The sequence below is a fragment of the Octopus sinensis genome, linkage group LG29, assembly GCF_006345805.1.
Source record: "Octopus sinensis linkage group LG29, ASM634580v1, whole genome shotgun sequence".
In the NCBI taxonomy this organism is placed as follows: domain Eukaryota; kingdom Metazoa; phylum Mollusca; class Cephalopoda; order Octopoda; family Octopodidae; genus Octopus; species Octopus sinensis.
The window spans coordinates 2917399-2936035 of NC_043025.1; the positions used below are offsets into that span (position 1 = coordinate 2917399).

At 38.4% G+C, this 18637-nt stretch overlaps 1 protein-coding gene across 1 annotated transcript in view; it reads right to left on the bottom strand.

The window, feature by feature from the left end:
• LOC115225980 (leucine-rich repeat-containing protein 15-like) overlaps window positions 1-18637 on the bottom strand; it is a 171592-nt gene that overhangs the window by 54678 nt on the left and 98277 nt on the right. The window contains exon 11 of the mRNA XM_036514789.1: window positions 9945-10016. Within this exon, the coding sequence (XP_036370682.1) occupies window positions 9945-10016 (72 nt within the window). The remainder of the gene's footprint in view (window positions 1-9944; window positions 10017-18637) is intronic.

An 18637-nucleotide genomic window follows, 5' to 3' on the forward strand; every position in this document is an offset into this window, starting at 1 on the left:
AAAACGAATTTGATTTTCGAAATCCGATTCCCAAAGTAAACATCGTCCATAAAATTTAATAAATATCGTAATAATCCACGTGAAATAACCTAACTTTGAGACCCCAACCTCCCACACTATATCTTTCTCTACCCATATATCTTATATTTGCCATACTGTTTGATGCTCTCTCTCTCTCTCTCTCTCTCTCTCTCTCTCTCTCTCTCTCTCTCTCTCTCTCTCTCTCTCTCTCTCTCTCTGTGAATTAAAAATCAATCATTGCTTTCATTTTGTTTAAAATCTCACCTACTTCTATTTTATTATACATGTGTTCACATACAAACTGCTTAGTTTCCAAATCTTGTTTTCCAATGGGGTAAAAATGATAAAACTTCGAACCTCTGACGTGTTTTCTGAACTTTTTCTCGAATAAATCAATAAATTTCTAAATTTCCACATAATTTTCAAATTTCAAATTCTGTGACAGAAAGCGAAAAGTTCGATCTCTAATTGCTTATTCCTTTCCTTTTCTCATAGTAAACCTTCTCTGAACTTAAAGTCATGTACTGTGTACATTAAATTAGTAAATAGTATATATGTTGTTGTGTGTTCATTCTCGAGCCATGCCTGGCTCATAAGGGACGGGACACCGGACCTTTGCCGGTGAGCTGCTAGAAGCAGGAGAAAAGTGTGAGAGAATGTGGTGGAGAAAGAGTCAGCAGAGGATCACCATTACCTTACGCCGGAGCCGCGTGGAGCTGAGGTGTTCAGCTCATAAACAGACATCGCATAATCTGAGATTCGAACACGTGATCCCTCGAGCGCGAGACTGCTGCTCTAACCACTAGAACTTGTGCCTCCATATATATATGCTCATGTGCCTCCAAATATATACATATTGCTCGTGTTTTTCATGTTGAAGTTAAACCCACCTCTTGCCTTGTATTGAAATCTTCTACGTTCCCTCTACCAACTGTTACCAATTAAGATGTTATATCTGATTCGGCAGGGATTTTATCCGCTTAACGCTTTTGACATACTCCTACATACTGGACCGTCTGAAATCGCAGTGAAACGTTTGGGTGTACTTCGAATTCCCATTAATGTCACTCTCGGTACAAAATTGATCAGTGTGTCAAATCTCAGCAAAATCCGAAGAAAAGTGGTAAGGTTATGTCATAAAATAGAATCCATTTGACCATTTACATGAAAATATCCCATTGACATTTAAATCTCAATACATTATATAAATAATCGACGTTTCATATGTGGAAGTGCTTAATTTTACACACTGTTCAATTTTCTTCAGAATCAGTTCCCTAATTTTGTGAATGATTCTGACGATTTCTGCCTTTCATCATTTTAATTTTAATTCAACTACATGACTCCGGCCATAAACCTTACCTAAAAGTCAAAGTTCATCAAAATCGGATGAATTGTGTAAAAGTTACAGCATAAAATACTAATCCTATGGGTGATTGCATACAAAAAGCCTATTGATTTTTTTAACGCAGTTATCGATTTTTTGTCAACTCTTCATCTGGTATCAACTAATGGACATGAACTGTAATCACGTGTAAAATTTCTACAAAATCGTTAAGAATATCTGTCAGGAAATGCTTATGTACATTTATGCCGTTTTCAAGCTCTTTTGAATTAAATACATACCTTTACCGTATCCCCCACCGAACATTTACCTACACTTCATATTTCATTAAAATCGGATAAAAAATATGAAAGTTACGTCCAAAAATAAAATCCCTGTGAGTATATGCACGCAAAACGTCTATTGATTTTATAAAACCACTGCTCCGGCGCAATTACCAAGTTTTTTCTCAACGTCATATACTGAAATCAACTCACTGCCATGAGCTTTGCACACTCATCGATTTTCATTAAAATTGGACAAAAAATGCAAAAGCTGCTGGAAAAAACATCGTTATGGGAATATGCGAGGTTAATGAACAAAATTTTAAAATGTCGCCATTGTTTTCAAATTACGTTTCACATTTTGTTTGAAAACAAGTGTGGATTACAATGGTGATCACCGATTTCCAAAATTTTTCATTTAATACTTTTGTTAATGCGTCGTTCAAACGCATTAGCCAAAATCGGTACCGATTGGGATTGGGGATTTGAAAAAAAACTACACACATTCAAACAATTTTTAAAGAGCTTCCTGCCATCATTTCCAACGTTGAGGTGAAAACAAAATTTGAAAATCATCACCAGAACGAGTGCAAGAGTGGCTGTGTGGTAAGTAGCTTGCTTACCTCATTGAGCATGTGCGATTCAGAGTTGTGTTTGATACTGAAACTGTAAAGACGTGTGTTTGAAGCCGTCTAAAATTGAAGATTTTTGAAACTCAGCTGTAAGGTAAAACTTTTTGAGGGGGTCTAGTGGGGGCCTGTTGTCTGTCGCAATTATTTTTTACAAACAAGAAGTCCTCACTGGATTCTAATCTATCTGTAGCTGAGTGAATATTTTTTCACTTAACTGTGAAAATTATTGTGTTGGTGGGCGTATCCTGCCGCAAAATTTTGTTTGAGAATAGTGTTTGTCCAGGAATAACTCTGGGAATTTTTAGAAAAGATTTCAACAATATTGTCCCTGTTAAGGAGTACCTATGAGAAGAAAATTGGAATGATTTGCGTTAAAATTGTGGCCTGGAGTACCGAGTGGCCTATGCTGTGTTTTGAACTGCTGCTCTCTCTCTCTTCGTCTCTCTTTTATTTAAAAAAAGACTCTTTATTGAACTGTTAATATTTTCTCCTTTTTTATTTGGACTTTTTCTCTTCCTTTTTTTTCTTTTTCATTTTGTATTTTATGAGGTGTTTTTTGGACTTTTTTAAAAAGAAACATGGCAAAAAAAAAAGTGGAAAGTTGGTTGAGTGGGAATTTATACTACCCAAAAGATGATTAAAAGAACCTGAAAGTAAGACGTTGGTTTTGAGGACCTACTCTAGGATCCTCGACGCAATTGCCTTTTTCAAAAAATATAATCGAAAGAGAGATGGCAGAATTTAAGCCAGCTATTAAGTTTATCACTCGGAGGGTCAAATATGCAACCGTGTGGTTGCTGTTTGACTCCCCAGAAGTGGATTGTGAATTTGCGTGCCAGCTCCTGGAAGGCAATGAAATTTTGTTTCTTCCCACTTATTGTGGGAAGAAGTTGACGAGGGCTTGGGTTGGCAGCTTGCCATCGGAGCTGAGCCCGAGTGGATAGGAGACACTATCCGCCGGAGTCTGCGTGGTAGTAGCACCAAGCTTTTCAATGTAAATATTCTGCCTGCGGCTGACTGGGAGGGGTCAAAATCTGTTTTGACCCTCTGGACAAAGTTAGCTGAAAGTCTGGTATTTCCAGATTTTTGAGAATGTGCTGGTCGAAGTATACGGTGATGCTTGAGGGAGCTCCCCCCCACCAAGCGTCATCGGTGTCTGGAGCCTGGCCATATAAAAAAGAACTGTTCTCAACGGCAAAGCAAAGTCCTGGAGCGGTTGACGGAGACCTCTGTAGAAGAGGGAATGAAGGCGGCCGAGGAGACGGAGGATGCCTCAAAGAAGAGCCGCAAAAGGAAGAAGGTGAGTAATAATGTGTGCTCACCGAAGGATTCTTGGAATGAGGGAGGGGAGGCACATGTCCCGGTCACTGAGGGGACGCACCCTCACCTAGTCAAGAAGAAAAACGAGGAAGAGGAGAAACGGGATATTGCCGGCAGTCGGAGCCATGGAGCCTCATCGGTGGGGGAGCCGTGCCACCGGCGGGGATGGGTTAGACACAAGTGGTAAGAATTGTGCTGCCAACGGTAGAATTGACTACCTCAGACCCGGGGGAGGAAGAACTGTTGGTCTTCTGTTATAGAGGGGGAGTGGTGGAAAAGGTGGTGGAAGAACACTACAAGGGAGTACCTTTGGCCTTCGCACGGTTACCCGAATGGACTCCGCAGATAGCTGTGGAGGTCATAAGGTTGCGCATGTTACAAAGGCTGGGGGGACTAAAAGAGGAATATCGCTCGTGGCCGGGTGACGCCAACTCGGAGTCCGCCTTGATTTTAAAGCAAGCATGGGCGATGGTGGAGTACACGTACATAAGCGATAATGAGGATTGTCAAGAGTTTGAAAAGCCTCAGTGTTATAATGTGTAAGAAGCTCAGTGCCTCACTTGTAAATGGACTAGTGTTGATTGTATAGTGAATATTTTATTGTATATTTTTGTATGTTATTATTTGTTATGGACTATTAAGTCCAAGTATTGTAAAAACTGTAGTGAGAGGTTCAATACCTCGTTTTTTTCTGTTGGGAGAAAAAAGGAGGAATGTTTTAGAGAACCGGAACCAGATAACTTCACGTGTTTTTGTTATCTAATTCCGATTGATAGGTTTATCCGAGTATATAAAGGGTTTTGAAAGTGCATACGGGTGTTGATATCGACGGGCAGAGACGGGGTTAGTGTCCAGATCATATACTACTTTAAAATTTGGGAGAGTAGTAGGACGATGGGTTATGCGGGATATTTTTTGTTTTATCTGGAGGACGGGTGTATTCTTTGTTCTTCGATCGAATTCGTATGACCGTCGCCTTGTAGGGTGCAATTATAATATTCAGCGTATTGTTCGAATATTTCCTTACTGGCGGACAGTGATGAAATCCGTTTTGATACGATATCTACGATAGAGCTTAGGACAACTGGCGTTGTGATTGGAGGAAAAGTTGACGTAGTTGAGGTTCTCCTTAAGATTATGGCATGGGTTGAAAATTTGACTTTGTAGATCTAGGGTGACACCTAGGAAATTAGAAGTTTTAAGGCTGCTACAAAAAGGGATGCAGAGGCCCATCTTTTTAAAAAGATATCTTAGTCTTTTTCTAATCTGTTCGATTCGGCCGTTGCGAGAACCCCGAATGTCTCTATTGGCCCAGAATTACCCAGTTTTATCATATGTCGACGGGCAGCCAAGATGATATCAATATCGTCCACAAGAGAGGTTAGATAGAATCATTGCAAAAATGAGGACTTTGTTGAGAAGGATAGCGGATACACTAGAGTAATTTGGTCTATGTCCATCTGTATGAATTTAAAAGTATGTTTAGGACTTTAGGAATAAAACCACTGGACGGCTTGAGTAATTTCAGTCCATATGTGTAGTGTGTACGTTGGATACAGTTGGGGGTATAATCCTGTCTGATGAAATCTTGCTAATCTTACCTATATCTGAACTGAAGGGGCAAATGAGGCCTTCTACGTTAATATGGAGTGAGCGAGTTATGGAACGTCTGGTCCTATCTTCTAATGCGCGTTTAAAAACGAGATCACGATTCGTGATGTAAATGTCTTTTAGAACGAGACTGGTACAATACGGTATCATTTATGTAGTTATTTGTGTATTAGCTCTCGGTATTTATCTAGAGGAGTGTTATAAAGGTTGCCGGGCTTGACGGCTTGGAAGAGAATTTCATAGTATTTTTGGAGACTCCTGAGGATATTATTGATTTTAGTTAGGTGGGGTTTGACTGTTAATTTTCTAGGTTTAAAATTGATTTTCTAAAGCGGATTGGTAAGATGTTGCTCGAAATTATCTATGTCACGCTTAGGAGGTGCATATCTATCTATCAATCTATCTATCTATCTATCTATCTATCTATCTATCTATCTATCTATCTATCTATCTATATATATATATATATATATATATATATATATATATATATATATATATATATATATGTGTGTGAGAAAGTTGGTGTGTGAAAGCACGTGGTTGAATATATAGAAAATAGTAAAAAGTGAAAAAAGTACAAAAGACTTGCTTTAAAAGGTTAAAAAATATATTTGAGTCATTATGTCAGAAGAATGTTATAAAATTTTTTCATACAGTGACATAGGTTTTGAAGAAATTACCGGTTTCGTGATAACTTTTCAAATTTCTCAAATTTCTCAAAACATTGTGTTATGTCTTCGTTATGAAGTGCAAAGAAGAGTTCCAGGTAGCGGGAGGTAATGAGCCATTTATATATATATATATATATATATATATAAAACAAAAAAGGCGTTGTATTTCCATGCAGAAAGTATCTAGGAAAATTTGTTGTTGAAAATGCACCTAAATTTGAAAAACATGTTTTTGTTTTTAAATAAATATATTTATATTAAATGGCGGTGCCACAGCATGGCCACAGCTCGTGAGCTGAAACTAGATAAAATATAATAAAATAAATTAAAAAAATATACATACCAAACTAGTTTCAACAATATTTATCAATGATAAAAATTTAAAATTATGAATTAGAAAAACATGTTTTTATGTTTATATGTTTCGGTAAAATGAAGTATGATTTTAAATGTTCATAAATTTCAATAATATATAAAAAATGTGGATCATTTTGCTCAAATGCACAAAATTCAAAAGTGTTAATAGTGATCGATAAGAAATGTGGATCATCAAAGTTTCGGCCATACTGAGTTAAGAGGGAGAAAAACAAGGGAGAAATGAAGATAGTGAAAAAGGGTTTTTGTTTACAGTTTCTGTGATTCTCTTACCGACATGTGCAGGATCTTTTGCTTGTAAAGGCGTTTTTAAGAATCCGGTGTATTTACGATTTTTTCCGTGAACGGATCTGATATTTGTTGATGTCTTATTTTTCTGGTGGTCAAGATTTTCATTCTGCCTGGTTGGCTTACCTGTGGGGAACGGTCATCAGCCATTCCAGTTGGTTGATTCTCATAAAGGGTAATTTTGTTGTATTTGCTGAAGTTCGATTTTGATTGTAAGTCAAATTTCATTGTTTTAGAGTTAGGTGACGTCAGCAACTGCTAAGTGTATGGTGATATTGTATGGCGATTCGGATTAGCGATTTCGAAACCCGCGTTCAAAACTGTTACTAAAGCGTTTTGAATATCTGTTGTATCTCGTTTTTTTTTTCTTTGTAGAGAAATTATGTTTCTTAATTTTTCGGTTTCGTGTTTAAACAGAGGTGAATAAGAGGGAACGAATTAAACGATATTCTATATTCCATAATACTATAGTTGTTACTACATGATTTCACAACCATTGTACATGGTTCAGATGATGTAATTAATAAATTGCGTAATCCTTACCATCTATCAGAGGTGTAAAACATGCTTTTCAGGTGATTATTTCAGTAAGTCCTACGTTCCACCTTTAAGGAATTGTAGTGATGACACACGATGTAAATTATATCATCTCATCAAGAACTACGGACGTGATGTGTAGACACAATTGCATTGATATAGAATAAAGAAAGTCGCGGAAACCATTCTCTAATTCTTCATTAGGTATATATCTATATATGCATGTATGTATGTACCAATCTTCTCTCTTTTACTTGTGTTTTGTGGACGCCCCCAGACGATGAAGTAGGCTAGCTCAATACGTAGATATAGAGGGAGAAGTCTGGACGTCGAAGTAGAGTCGAGTTGAGTAGAGAATTTTGTAGTTGATAGGTGTTGTTTTTGAGGTCGAGTTGTTGAAGTTGAGTTGTATTTGTGAGTTGAACGTGAATTTATTGTTGATTGTTGCTGTTGTTGATACCGTTGTTAATATCGTTAAAGTTTTGTTGAGTTGATATTTCCCATTGGGGAAATGGAGAAGGCGCCAGCGGGCGGCCACAGCTGTGCAACGGCAACTGGAGGAGAAGCGGAGAGAGAAGCATCCGAGACTTTTGAAGTAGAGGTCGAGGCCAGGAGGATGAAAGCTGGAGAGAGGCTGCTGAGGGGGCAAGGCGAGAAGATAAAATTGACACCACCCGAGGAGCTAATGAACAGTGTTATGAGGAGGACAGTGACATACAGGACTGTGAGGGTCGCTACAGGAAGGATCGAGATAGCAACTGTGGAGGGGATCGAGAGGATGTTGGAAGGCATAAAAGGATGATAACCTTCGGAGCAGGATGCAGGGAGTATGCAACTGTGGATGTGCGTTTCACATCGGAGGAGGAAGCGATGAGGCATGCTACGGAGGCGGTCCGCTCTGAAGAATGGATTCTTCTGCCATCCTGTTGCGGTGGACGTGTGGCGAGTGTTCGGTTGGGCCAGGTTCCCCCCCGAGCTGGAGGCGGCATGGGGCTGATGACGGCCATTGTGTACAACATCGAGGACGAGGCTGGAATATTGAGGGCCACCAGAGCAAACAAGCTGCTGGGGCTGTGGGTCGGAGGTAACAATCCAGGCAAAAGTGTAGGACTTGAACGGAATGGCAGAGGAGATAGTGTTGCACTGGGAGTGAAGGTGGAAAGCAGGCCACTTGTGTGTTTCGAGTGTGGCGAGGAGGGACACATGAAGGTGAGATGCCCACGGAGGGAGCAGAGAGAGACTGAAGAGGGTGTCGAGCAGGCATTGACAGTAGAGAATAATGAGAAAACAGCGGAAGAAGAATTCGGGAACTCAACTACAAGAGGGTGAGATGGAGAAACTGAAGACGGAGAAAGAGGTCTCAGACTCAGAGAGAGTACAGAGGTACCTATAATAAGAACAGTAGTAAACGAAGAAAGGAGAAGACCGAAAGAGGGTAAGAAAAAATGGAATTTTTAGAGGTATGTGCGGGGATTGAATTGACCCGGCCAGAGCGTTGGTGGCGTTCAACGTGCTGCCACCAGTAATTGATCTGTTAGAACTGAAGCCGTATATGAGACGTTAAAGGTGAAAAAAATGAAAAAAGAAAGCAAAACGTTTTATATTTGTGTCTTATTTCGCAAGGCGACTTTTCCGAAGGAAATGAAGTTATAACTCAGGTTGTATAAGTTACTTTTATTAAACATACCTCGTTCGGGAACTTTATGATACCACTTCGTATATATACGACAAGTTTCTAACAGTTACCGTGTACCCAATTAACTAACATACACGGGTTTGTTCGGTTGAAGACCAGAGTACACGCAGAGGGACAGAATGCAGAAGCAAAATTCTTATCACACAGCCATACCAACGTCTAAGCGTATATTCACACACACAAACACATGCACACACACACACACACACACACACACATGACGGAAATGGAAAATGGATTTTACAAGATTCGTCAATCACTACGGCCGTTTCAGTTTCAGCCCGTCTTCAATCGGCCACTCACGGATGAGATAATGGTCGAGTGGACATGGTGCATGTTTCTGTGCAGATGTTTCTCGTCAGTCGACGCTTCAAAAAGCACCTTGCTGAATAAACCCGGTATCGCTCGGTTCGATTATAATGTATTTCGTTATGTTATGAACAACAATAGCAACAACAACAACAACAACACAATCAGTAACAACGAGGAAGTCGATGATGAAGAAAAGATAGTAGCAAGAAAACAGACAAGATGGACAAGCAAAACAATATGACAATTGCGAATGAGGATAGAAATGACAATAAAAATATATCAACGTAAGTAATATCATTACACATATACACAAACGTACGAGGGACACGCGTCTTACATTGTGGACGACTGACTACTCTAACATCCTTCCTAAAGAAATTGAAACGGCATAAGCAGCCATCACACTGGACAGTTTGACCGACTTGCCCCGAGCTATATGTCACTGTACAAATAGAAAATGACGACTTCCAATTTCAGCACGTCATGTAATTGTAGAGTTTAAAATAATTCATATCAATGAAGCAGCATCTCAAAAAAGTGAGAATGAATATATTTCTATACGTTCGTTTCTTTTCTTGAAGTGTATATAGATTTTTCAAACGAACTCTGCATAAATATGTATTTCATAATATACCCACCTATAGACACGAATACAAACACATATTCTCATTCAATCGTAAACTCATACACAAAATATTAGACATTAATGCTGAAACATACAGACAAAACAATTGCAGAGACTTTCATACACACGAATATGGTAGCGGAATATACGTTAGAGATACAGAGAGAAAAAGAAAGATGAGAAGACATGAAATCCCTAGAAAAATTTCGTAAATAAAATAATATCAAATAACTTAAGCAACTTACATTTCCTTTAAACTTGGAAGATTTCGAAAGGCTCCTTGTTGGATGGTTGTGATCTGATTCTCCACGAAATTTCTGAAACATAAAACACGGGTCAAAAGAAAAAGTATTAAAAAGATTTCTGATAAAATATTAAATCTTGTATCTTTAAAATCATATTAATAACAAAAGGACGATGAAGGAGAAAATGGCCGCGATGATGTTGGTGATGATGATGAGGGGGAGGAGGATGGCGATGTTGATGGTAAATGTTGTAATAAGGACGGTGAGGCGGATTCGGGAGATAATGATGATGATTATTATCGAGAACAACGAGAAAGGCTTCGATGAATTGTGATGACGACGTTGATTATTGCGATGTTTATAACGAAGGTGATGACGATCTTATAATAATTCTGCTTGTCATTATGTTAATTAGTCCGTCGGTAACGCTTTCTCGTGATTAGAGGAAAAGAGGGAAAGTGAAGTGTCCATGATATGAGGTTGAAGGAACGTAACTGAAACGCTTTCACGTGATAGGTGAATGCAAAGAGAGACCAAGAGAATAAAAAGGAGAGAGAAAAGAGGAAGAGGGCATGTGGTAGGGGGAACATAATATTTATTACACTATAAAAAAGTTAGTTGAAGGTAGTGATATTGAGGAGGGTTAGGAATATAATTTAGGTAGAGGGGTGACGTTCTGATGGTGAGATTAAAGAAAAACATATATATATATAGATATATAGATAGATAGATATATATATATATATATATGTATATATATATATATATATATATATATATATATATATATATATATATATATATATATATATATATATATCAGTAGATAAGAAGGGAAGCTAAGAGAGATGGTGGCAGTGGTGGTGGGTGATGTGGTAGTAAGTATTTTAAATCCCCTATCACCTAACGCATTATCAGAAATGCAATTCCATGAAATATTAACACTTATATACAGTGTCATATGTACGACGTATATATATATTACAATTAAATATATATTATAATGAAAGTACCAGGAGTGTAAATGTACAATTGCGAAAGTGTGAACTACACTTCAGAAGAAGGGATTATATAAGCGGTTACAATTTTTCCACAAGCAATGAAATAGCTGCACCGTTAAAACAGAGACATTCTTGTGTATCCATGGAATTCACCTGCGGAGTGAATCGCGTAGACATTGTGCCATCTAGTCCCAATGAGTTATCCACTTCTATTCCCTCATGGAAAGTCCGGATGGCACTGTGAGATTCTACTTGTGGCGAAACGCAGAACATCCGCTCGCAGACGACTCACGATGTAATTTAGGGTTGTGAGTGCAGTACCTTGGGGACCATCAGGCCCACTTGCTCGTAGAGCAGAACAGTGGACTTATGGACTACCTGCAGAGAGGAGCTGATGAGAATGTTGAGCGAGGAGCTGTCCTCGGAATATGCATTAATATTATCAGGATGCAATGCCGATTGCATCAGTGTATGGTAAACAAGACTTAATTGTCACATATACATCCAAACCTAAGTGCCATGAAATAGAAAATAATCTGCAGCGAAATGGGACACCAGGAAACTGACCAGATTTGGTTGCAAGAGTGTATAAGTTGCATCTCACTGAACGTCTGAAGGATATGAAGGACAGACACGTATTTGATGTATCAATAGCTCATGCCCATGTCACCGAGTTTCAAAAGAGAAGGCTTCCACACTGCCATATGCTGGTAGACAAAGTGAAGATCAAAGATGATTTAGTTAAGAAATTCATGATACATGGCCTTTGTATGTAGAATGGCCCTTGCCCCATATGGTTTCCCAAGAACTACAGAAATGAGATACTACTAAATGATAATGGATATCCATAGTACAGGAGGCACAATAATGGGATCGCAGCACAAGTTGGACTTCAACAAAATTATTCTTTGTGTTGATACGTTTCACCTCCTGAAGCCATGTGGAGAATATCTCAGTACAAGCTGCATGACTCCTCTCACACTGTTTGAAGACCGGGAGAAACTGTGCTTTCACAGAGGTAACACTCAGTAACCTACTCAAGAACAGAGATCGATCGTGACAATACATTCAAACTGAATGAGCACGATGAAAATTAACGGAAATACTTGTGCCCTGACATTCCTTTACGTTATGTATTTGATGAACGTACAAAATCATGAACACTCGGGAGAAGAAACAATAACATCGGCAGCAGATTGAACACAGTGAGTCCTAAGGACGTAGAAACATTTCATTTACGATTGCTATTTTGGATGTTCCAGGCTCTAAGGGCTTTGAAGAGGTGAGCAGTGTAGGAGGTGAAATCTATGCTACATTTAAAGATGCGTACATATGACTTACTCCAAAATTATGTGATGTTGGAGCATGCCATACTTAAAGGTGCTGCATACCGGATGGCATTTCAGCCGCGTATCATTTTCGTTGTTCTTTGCACCTATTCAAATCCTTCTAATGTCCTTCGACTGAGGAACAATCACAAGAATACCATAATGGTAGATTATGCTCAGCGAGGGTTGAATGCATACTCTACACTCTATAAATTCTATGCAAATTGAAAATGGCATTAGCTGCCTTAATATTGGCTTGTCTGAACCAGTTCGAGTGTAACGGGTAGGGCATAAACATGACATGAACCATCGCGGCATTGCAACTGTTACCGATGAAGCAGAGAGTGATCGCTGATGCAATCATTGAAGACAGTTGATAAGAAAAGGTGAGGTGAGGTGCTGGAATGTTCCTGCTTCTATGCAGATGTTCCTGGAGGTTGGGACAAGACTTACATATTTCATACGCTGATCTCACATCTACGAAGGAGAAACTATCAAGTGGTGCGTGCAGAGGCATAGCTTCAACATTGATGTCTGGTGAAAGGACGGTGCATAGTTTGCTCAAATTGCCCGTTCCTCTGTTGGAAACTAGCTTTTGAAATGTACCACCCACCTCTGACCAGAAATTATTTGAGAAATTTGTATTTGATCATTATAGATCAGGCTTCCATGATCCCTCGTTATGCTTTTCATGCTAATGACAAAGCTCTGAAAGAAATCACTGGCAACAATGAAGGTTTCGGTTGAAAAGTTGTGCTCATTGGTAGAGACTTCAGGCAAGTTCTGCCAATATTGCCAAGAGGAACTCGTGAGGCAGTAATTCAGATCTCCATTAAGAACTCTCCTCTCTGGTTACACTTCAGACATTTATATGTTGAGCCAAAATAGAGCAATAACAGGTCGAAGAGAATTTGCAGCATGGCCACTACTCTTTGACTATGGCACCACAACGCTTATGCAAGATCCAAGCGAGTCAGTGATGATGTAGAAGTGCTACGTGATTCATGCTTTAATGGGTCGCTGATAAATGATGCTTTTTGGCAATGCCCCTCAAGAACAAAGAACAAGTAGAGTGATACTCTCACCAAAAAATTCAGACTGCTTAAAGATAAACGAAGGGGTTATGGATAAACTCCCATGGGACCAGTGCTTTTATTATAGCATGGATAAGGTCTTCACAGATGACCTGCTGAAGCTGAGCGATATCCACTGGAATTTCTGATTTCATGGACACCATCTGGAATGCCACTTCCTAGATTGCATCTGAAACCTGACTCCATAAAAATGCTCCTGGGGAATATTTCAATTCAAAATGGTCTCTATAAAGGAACAAGACTGGTAGTGGAGGCCCTCCATCAAAACTCGATTGAAGCCTCAATAATAAGTGGCACATTGATCGGAAGACGTATTCTCATTCACGGGATAAGGCTGGCACTGAGACACCTAATCCCGTTCGCTTGACATTCACAATGACTATCAATAAATCACATGAGCAGACATTTGAAAAACTGGAGCTATTCTTGCCTGAACCTGCGTATTAATGGTCAGCTATATGTTGTTTCCCAAGATCTCACAAACATTATCTGATATTAAAGTTAAAGTTTTCAACACTGACAAACAAGGGAAAAGAAGAGGGAGAAGTTACGCGAACAACAGAATCTGTAACGAAGTATTGGATTGAAAGGTGTACACAAATTGAAATATATATAAGCTCTGATGCACCGCCCTTCTTATGAACTACCAACGATGTGGCTTTCAGACGATGCCATGTTGCATTAAATTTTCAACCCTATGTTTTACCTATAAAATCATTTTTTACTATAATATTTTTGTTTTCTTGATATGAATTTGAGGCCATGTAAAATTTAAAATGTAATTTTTTTCTCTCTATGGGGTATATGGAAAAAATATTAAATTTTTATTTTATGATTGCTGTGTATTAAGTCTATAAAATCGTACATGAAGTATATAAAGTACATATATAAAGTGCATTAAGTAATCATCGTATTTCAGTTTCCTTCAATTTTCATTGAATAGCAGATGAGAAACATTCTTTTCATACACACACAACACAGTCTACGCTTTCAGATTTTTTGGATAAATTTTTCAGGAGTCACCGAAAAGTTTTATAATTAATTCCGTGGAATATTCATGGATCCCGCTACTGAAATAATAAATGTTGAGTATTAAGAATCAGATGAAGTGAGAAAAGAGGACAATGAGATAGAAGGGTGAGACGATGATGACAATCAATATTATGATCGTGGTAATGACGACGAAGATGATGATGATGATGATGATGACGATAATGTCGATCATAAATACGATGTTGAAGGTTGTTATGATGGTGACGATGAATATGACGAGAAAGCGGATGAGAATGTTGATATTGATATTATCACTGAATATTCTAACAATTCAGATGAAAAAGAAGAGGTGGAGAACGATGGGATGAGGATGAAAAGAAGAAATCCTGCAGATTACTCAATAGTTCAACGGAGGTATTTTCTTTTTCGTTGATCTTTAGCTTCATGTTAACATCCACTGGGCAGCTGATTTCCACAAGTGTACACAGTTTCTCTCCTCAATTCCAAAACACCATGTCAGGACTATTGTGTTTACATTACATTGGGATTTCCCCTGGGACATTCCGGCAACACTCCATTTTATTGGTAGCGGTTTTAGCTTGTACCATATTGTGGGATTTTATTTCTTTATCTTTGGAATTAATCATCCGACGGATCTCATTATACAGTGTCCTAGCTACATCATGTCACATCGGTAGATAAAATCATGATGACATTTTCGGACAACTGCTTGTAATATGGGTGATATCTTCGGTGTTACCGCCACGTAATCTGCATCGGCTGTCACGCTTTACTGCTTTGCCTGCACCTTTGTCCCTTTTGTGCATCAGATGTTTGGTTGATATTTCCTGTTCCTGGATTGCAAACGGATACCCTTCAAATTAGGAGATAGTAATCCGGTTGTTGGACCATGTATTTATGTATGTACGTATGAACCTACCTTTTATCTCTTCCCTGTTCTAGCCAGTAGACGGCGACCATACTGGAGTATCGCGTTAAAGAGTATTACTCGAACAAATCGAACTCATTACTTATTTTTATAAAGTTTGCTACTTATTCTATCAATCCCATTTGCTGAAGCGTTAATTTGCAGAGACGCAAACAGACCACCACCTTTGAGCTTGTTTTTGTCCCCTACCATCCGTTGACAATATATATGTATATATATCTAAAACATCAAATCCGTTCTGTCTGTCTGTTTGTGCGCTTATAACTCGAGTATTTTTCATCCAATCGCACTGAAATTTTAAACATGGACGCATGAGAGAGCAGGGTGTTCCGTAATCTAAAAAGATTTTCAAACTTGCTGGTTTCAAAATGAGAATCGCTATTTTTGTAATCTTTTCGTCCTGTTTTTCCGCCATTAAAAGCAACGAGCTTGTTCAGAGAGCCAGCACATACCATTTAGCTAGCAACAAGTGGCGTACATGATGACAGTCAGCCAAAACCATCGCTATGCTGTCTCTCTTTTTTCCTCTCTCTGTCTCTCCTATGATGTCCGATTCCACTTGAAGTTGTATATATATTGTGTTAAAATTCGTTTTTAATCATTTATCCTTATGGAGAAGAAACAGACAATTTGTATATTCAAATTCCTTATTCTCTCTGTCTCTCTCTCTCACTGTTTCTTTCTTTCATTCTTTCTTTCTTTCTTTCTCTCTTTCGCTTTCTCTCTCACTCTCTCTCTCTCTATATATATATATATATACTTATAAATTGAAGATATACACGTTAAAATATTATTTGTTATAAATATTTCTATATGTATATGTTAGGGTGTGTGTGTGTGTGTATGTACATGTATATATATTCAAATAAATGATATCTCTCTTATCCACAGATCCGATTCACAGATCCTTGATGATCCTACTAATGGGCAGAAAAGACACACGAAACAGAAAACAAACCTCTATGAATAAATTATGTAAATGTTCCGCCCTGTGATTTTTATTTGTTCCTCAAGCTGAAGAAGTTGAAGGAGACTGTAACAAGGGTCCTGGAGACACTTCCTTTCGTGGATTTCTATGGAATCTTCACTAAGTGGCTGGAAAGCTAGACCAACTGTGTTGACGTTAGAGCATGCTACTAGGAAGGTAATTCGTGTTGTGTACCTCTCTGGTACAAACAAATGTCTCCCCTGAAAATGATTCAAAACTTCTAGAATGCACCTTTTCTAAGCAGAATGGTTGCTGATGTTACCAATGTACAGAACTGCTTTAATGGTAATTTATATTTCGAACATTGTGATTGTGGAGACACGCTTGCATTTTAGTATAGATGAGAGTTCAGATTAGCTCTGTAGATTATTTTTCGAAAGCTGTGCCGTAAGGGGTTCCACAGTTTAATGTGCCCCTTGGTTATCCAAACGATAATCGATGCGTGATGAAGAACTGATTTTAGTATAAGTCATTTACGCAATTCGGTAGCTTAATAACACCTACGTTTGATAGGTCCGAAGACGTCAGTAGTAATACTGTTTGGAAACATGGTGGTTCTGTCCACTGACATGACACAGGTTCCTCTGTCAAGCATCATGTCTATGTTACCGTTGGTGAATGAATGAGGTTCAATCTAAGACTACGCCTGTGATATTGTTTCCTATGGCTTCATCTCTATGCGTAAATTGAAAGAAGTATGGGTGCTATGCCTTGCCAAAGTGCAATCCATGTTTGGTCGTACAATGTTTTATCCATATTCACCATACCCAAACCCTAACCCTAACCGTAAACCTATATTTGGAGGCTGTTCCCCACTCTACTGCGTACAGTATACTCTCTCAAAGCACACATATTCATAGCTGGGCATAATTCGCTAAGGATTATGACTTCATAACAGGCACCTTAATTTCACTAACTGTTTTAGCTATCGAAGTAGTCGCGAGTTGACATTGACATCCTTTCGTATTGCCCACCCTTGTATCTAACTATCACAACTAACTCTCGGTTGATGCAACGTGAAATGAAATGACTTAATCTAAGTAATAACGTCATTCATTTCAGGAATTGATCGCGGGATATTATGATCATCAGCTGAACTTCCAAAACAAGTATGCCATATAACTTCATACATGCTCCACCACACAATCTTCTTGAGATACTTCGACCAGAAATTGAAATCAATCCCTCATATGCAACAAGCTTTAGAAGAGTACCTCTCTATTAAATAATTTTGTTGAATTCAAATGTGGAATCCATTTTTTCGCATCACGTCTAGATTTCAAGATACCCAAACCCTGGATTTTCACTATTTTCCTCATATTTCTGGGAAATATATTGTGAAAGGTAGTACGAATGTCTATTATGGTTTATCGATTATTTTATTAAAGGTCTGGTGTAGCGAGCATTAGCCCCAGGGTATTTTAATGTGAATGAACAGACTTTAGTTCAGCCGGAGAAAATCATCCAACATCCACTTCTTATCAAGGCAGATTGCAATTAAATACGATGCTGGGCTATTGAGGTTCAGCACTAAAGAAAACCATTCAAACACAAATTCATGAAAAAGTAGGCATGAACAATAATGTAAACTGTCTGTAGAAATTTAGAGATATTTGCTAGCTTTTCAGTAGAATTTCAAAAAATCGTAGTTTTGAAGACAATGCAATTTCTATGTATATTAGTACGTTCTTCATAAGCTGGTTTATTCAAAAACAAAACAAAGACATTCTGTGGATCCAGTATTTTAAAATTCTGATGTGATCGTATTAAATTGATGTCCGTTTCGGATTCTGTGTGTCAAAAGACTCCCAGTTCGATATTTCCAAAGTATTGTCTTGAATAAAGTTCAAATTGTTTATACACCAAGAACGGGGATTTATATTTTCATAACGTTGAATACTGACAGAGAGAAAAGGAGGGAGAGAAAAAGAGGGTAAGAGAAGCGTCTATAACGTGTGGTAGGGGGAACGTAATAGTAATTACGTTGTTAAAAATGTTAGTTGAAGGTAGTGATATAGAGGAGAGTGAGAAACAGAATTGTAGCAGAGGATCGATGTTCTGATGGTGAGATTAAAGAAAGGCAGCGAAAGAGAGAGAGAGAGATGATGATGATGCTGAATGTGTTGGTGGTGTTAGTGGTGGTGGTGGTGGTGGTGGTGGTGGAGGTTGCGTTGGTGAGTGTATGTGAAGAGTGTAATGTTCTTAATTGATATATTTTTTTAATACCGCCTATTACTTAAAGCATGCGCATAAGTGCAATCGTCTGCTCGCTTGACAAATGCTATTAGTTTATAAACCAAAGATGAGAGACGATGTAATCGAACAACAGAAAGAATGAAA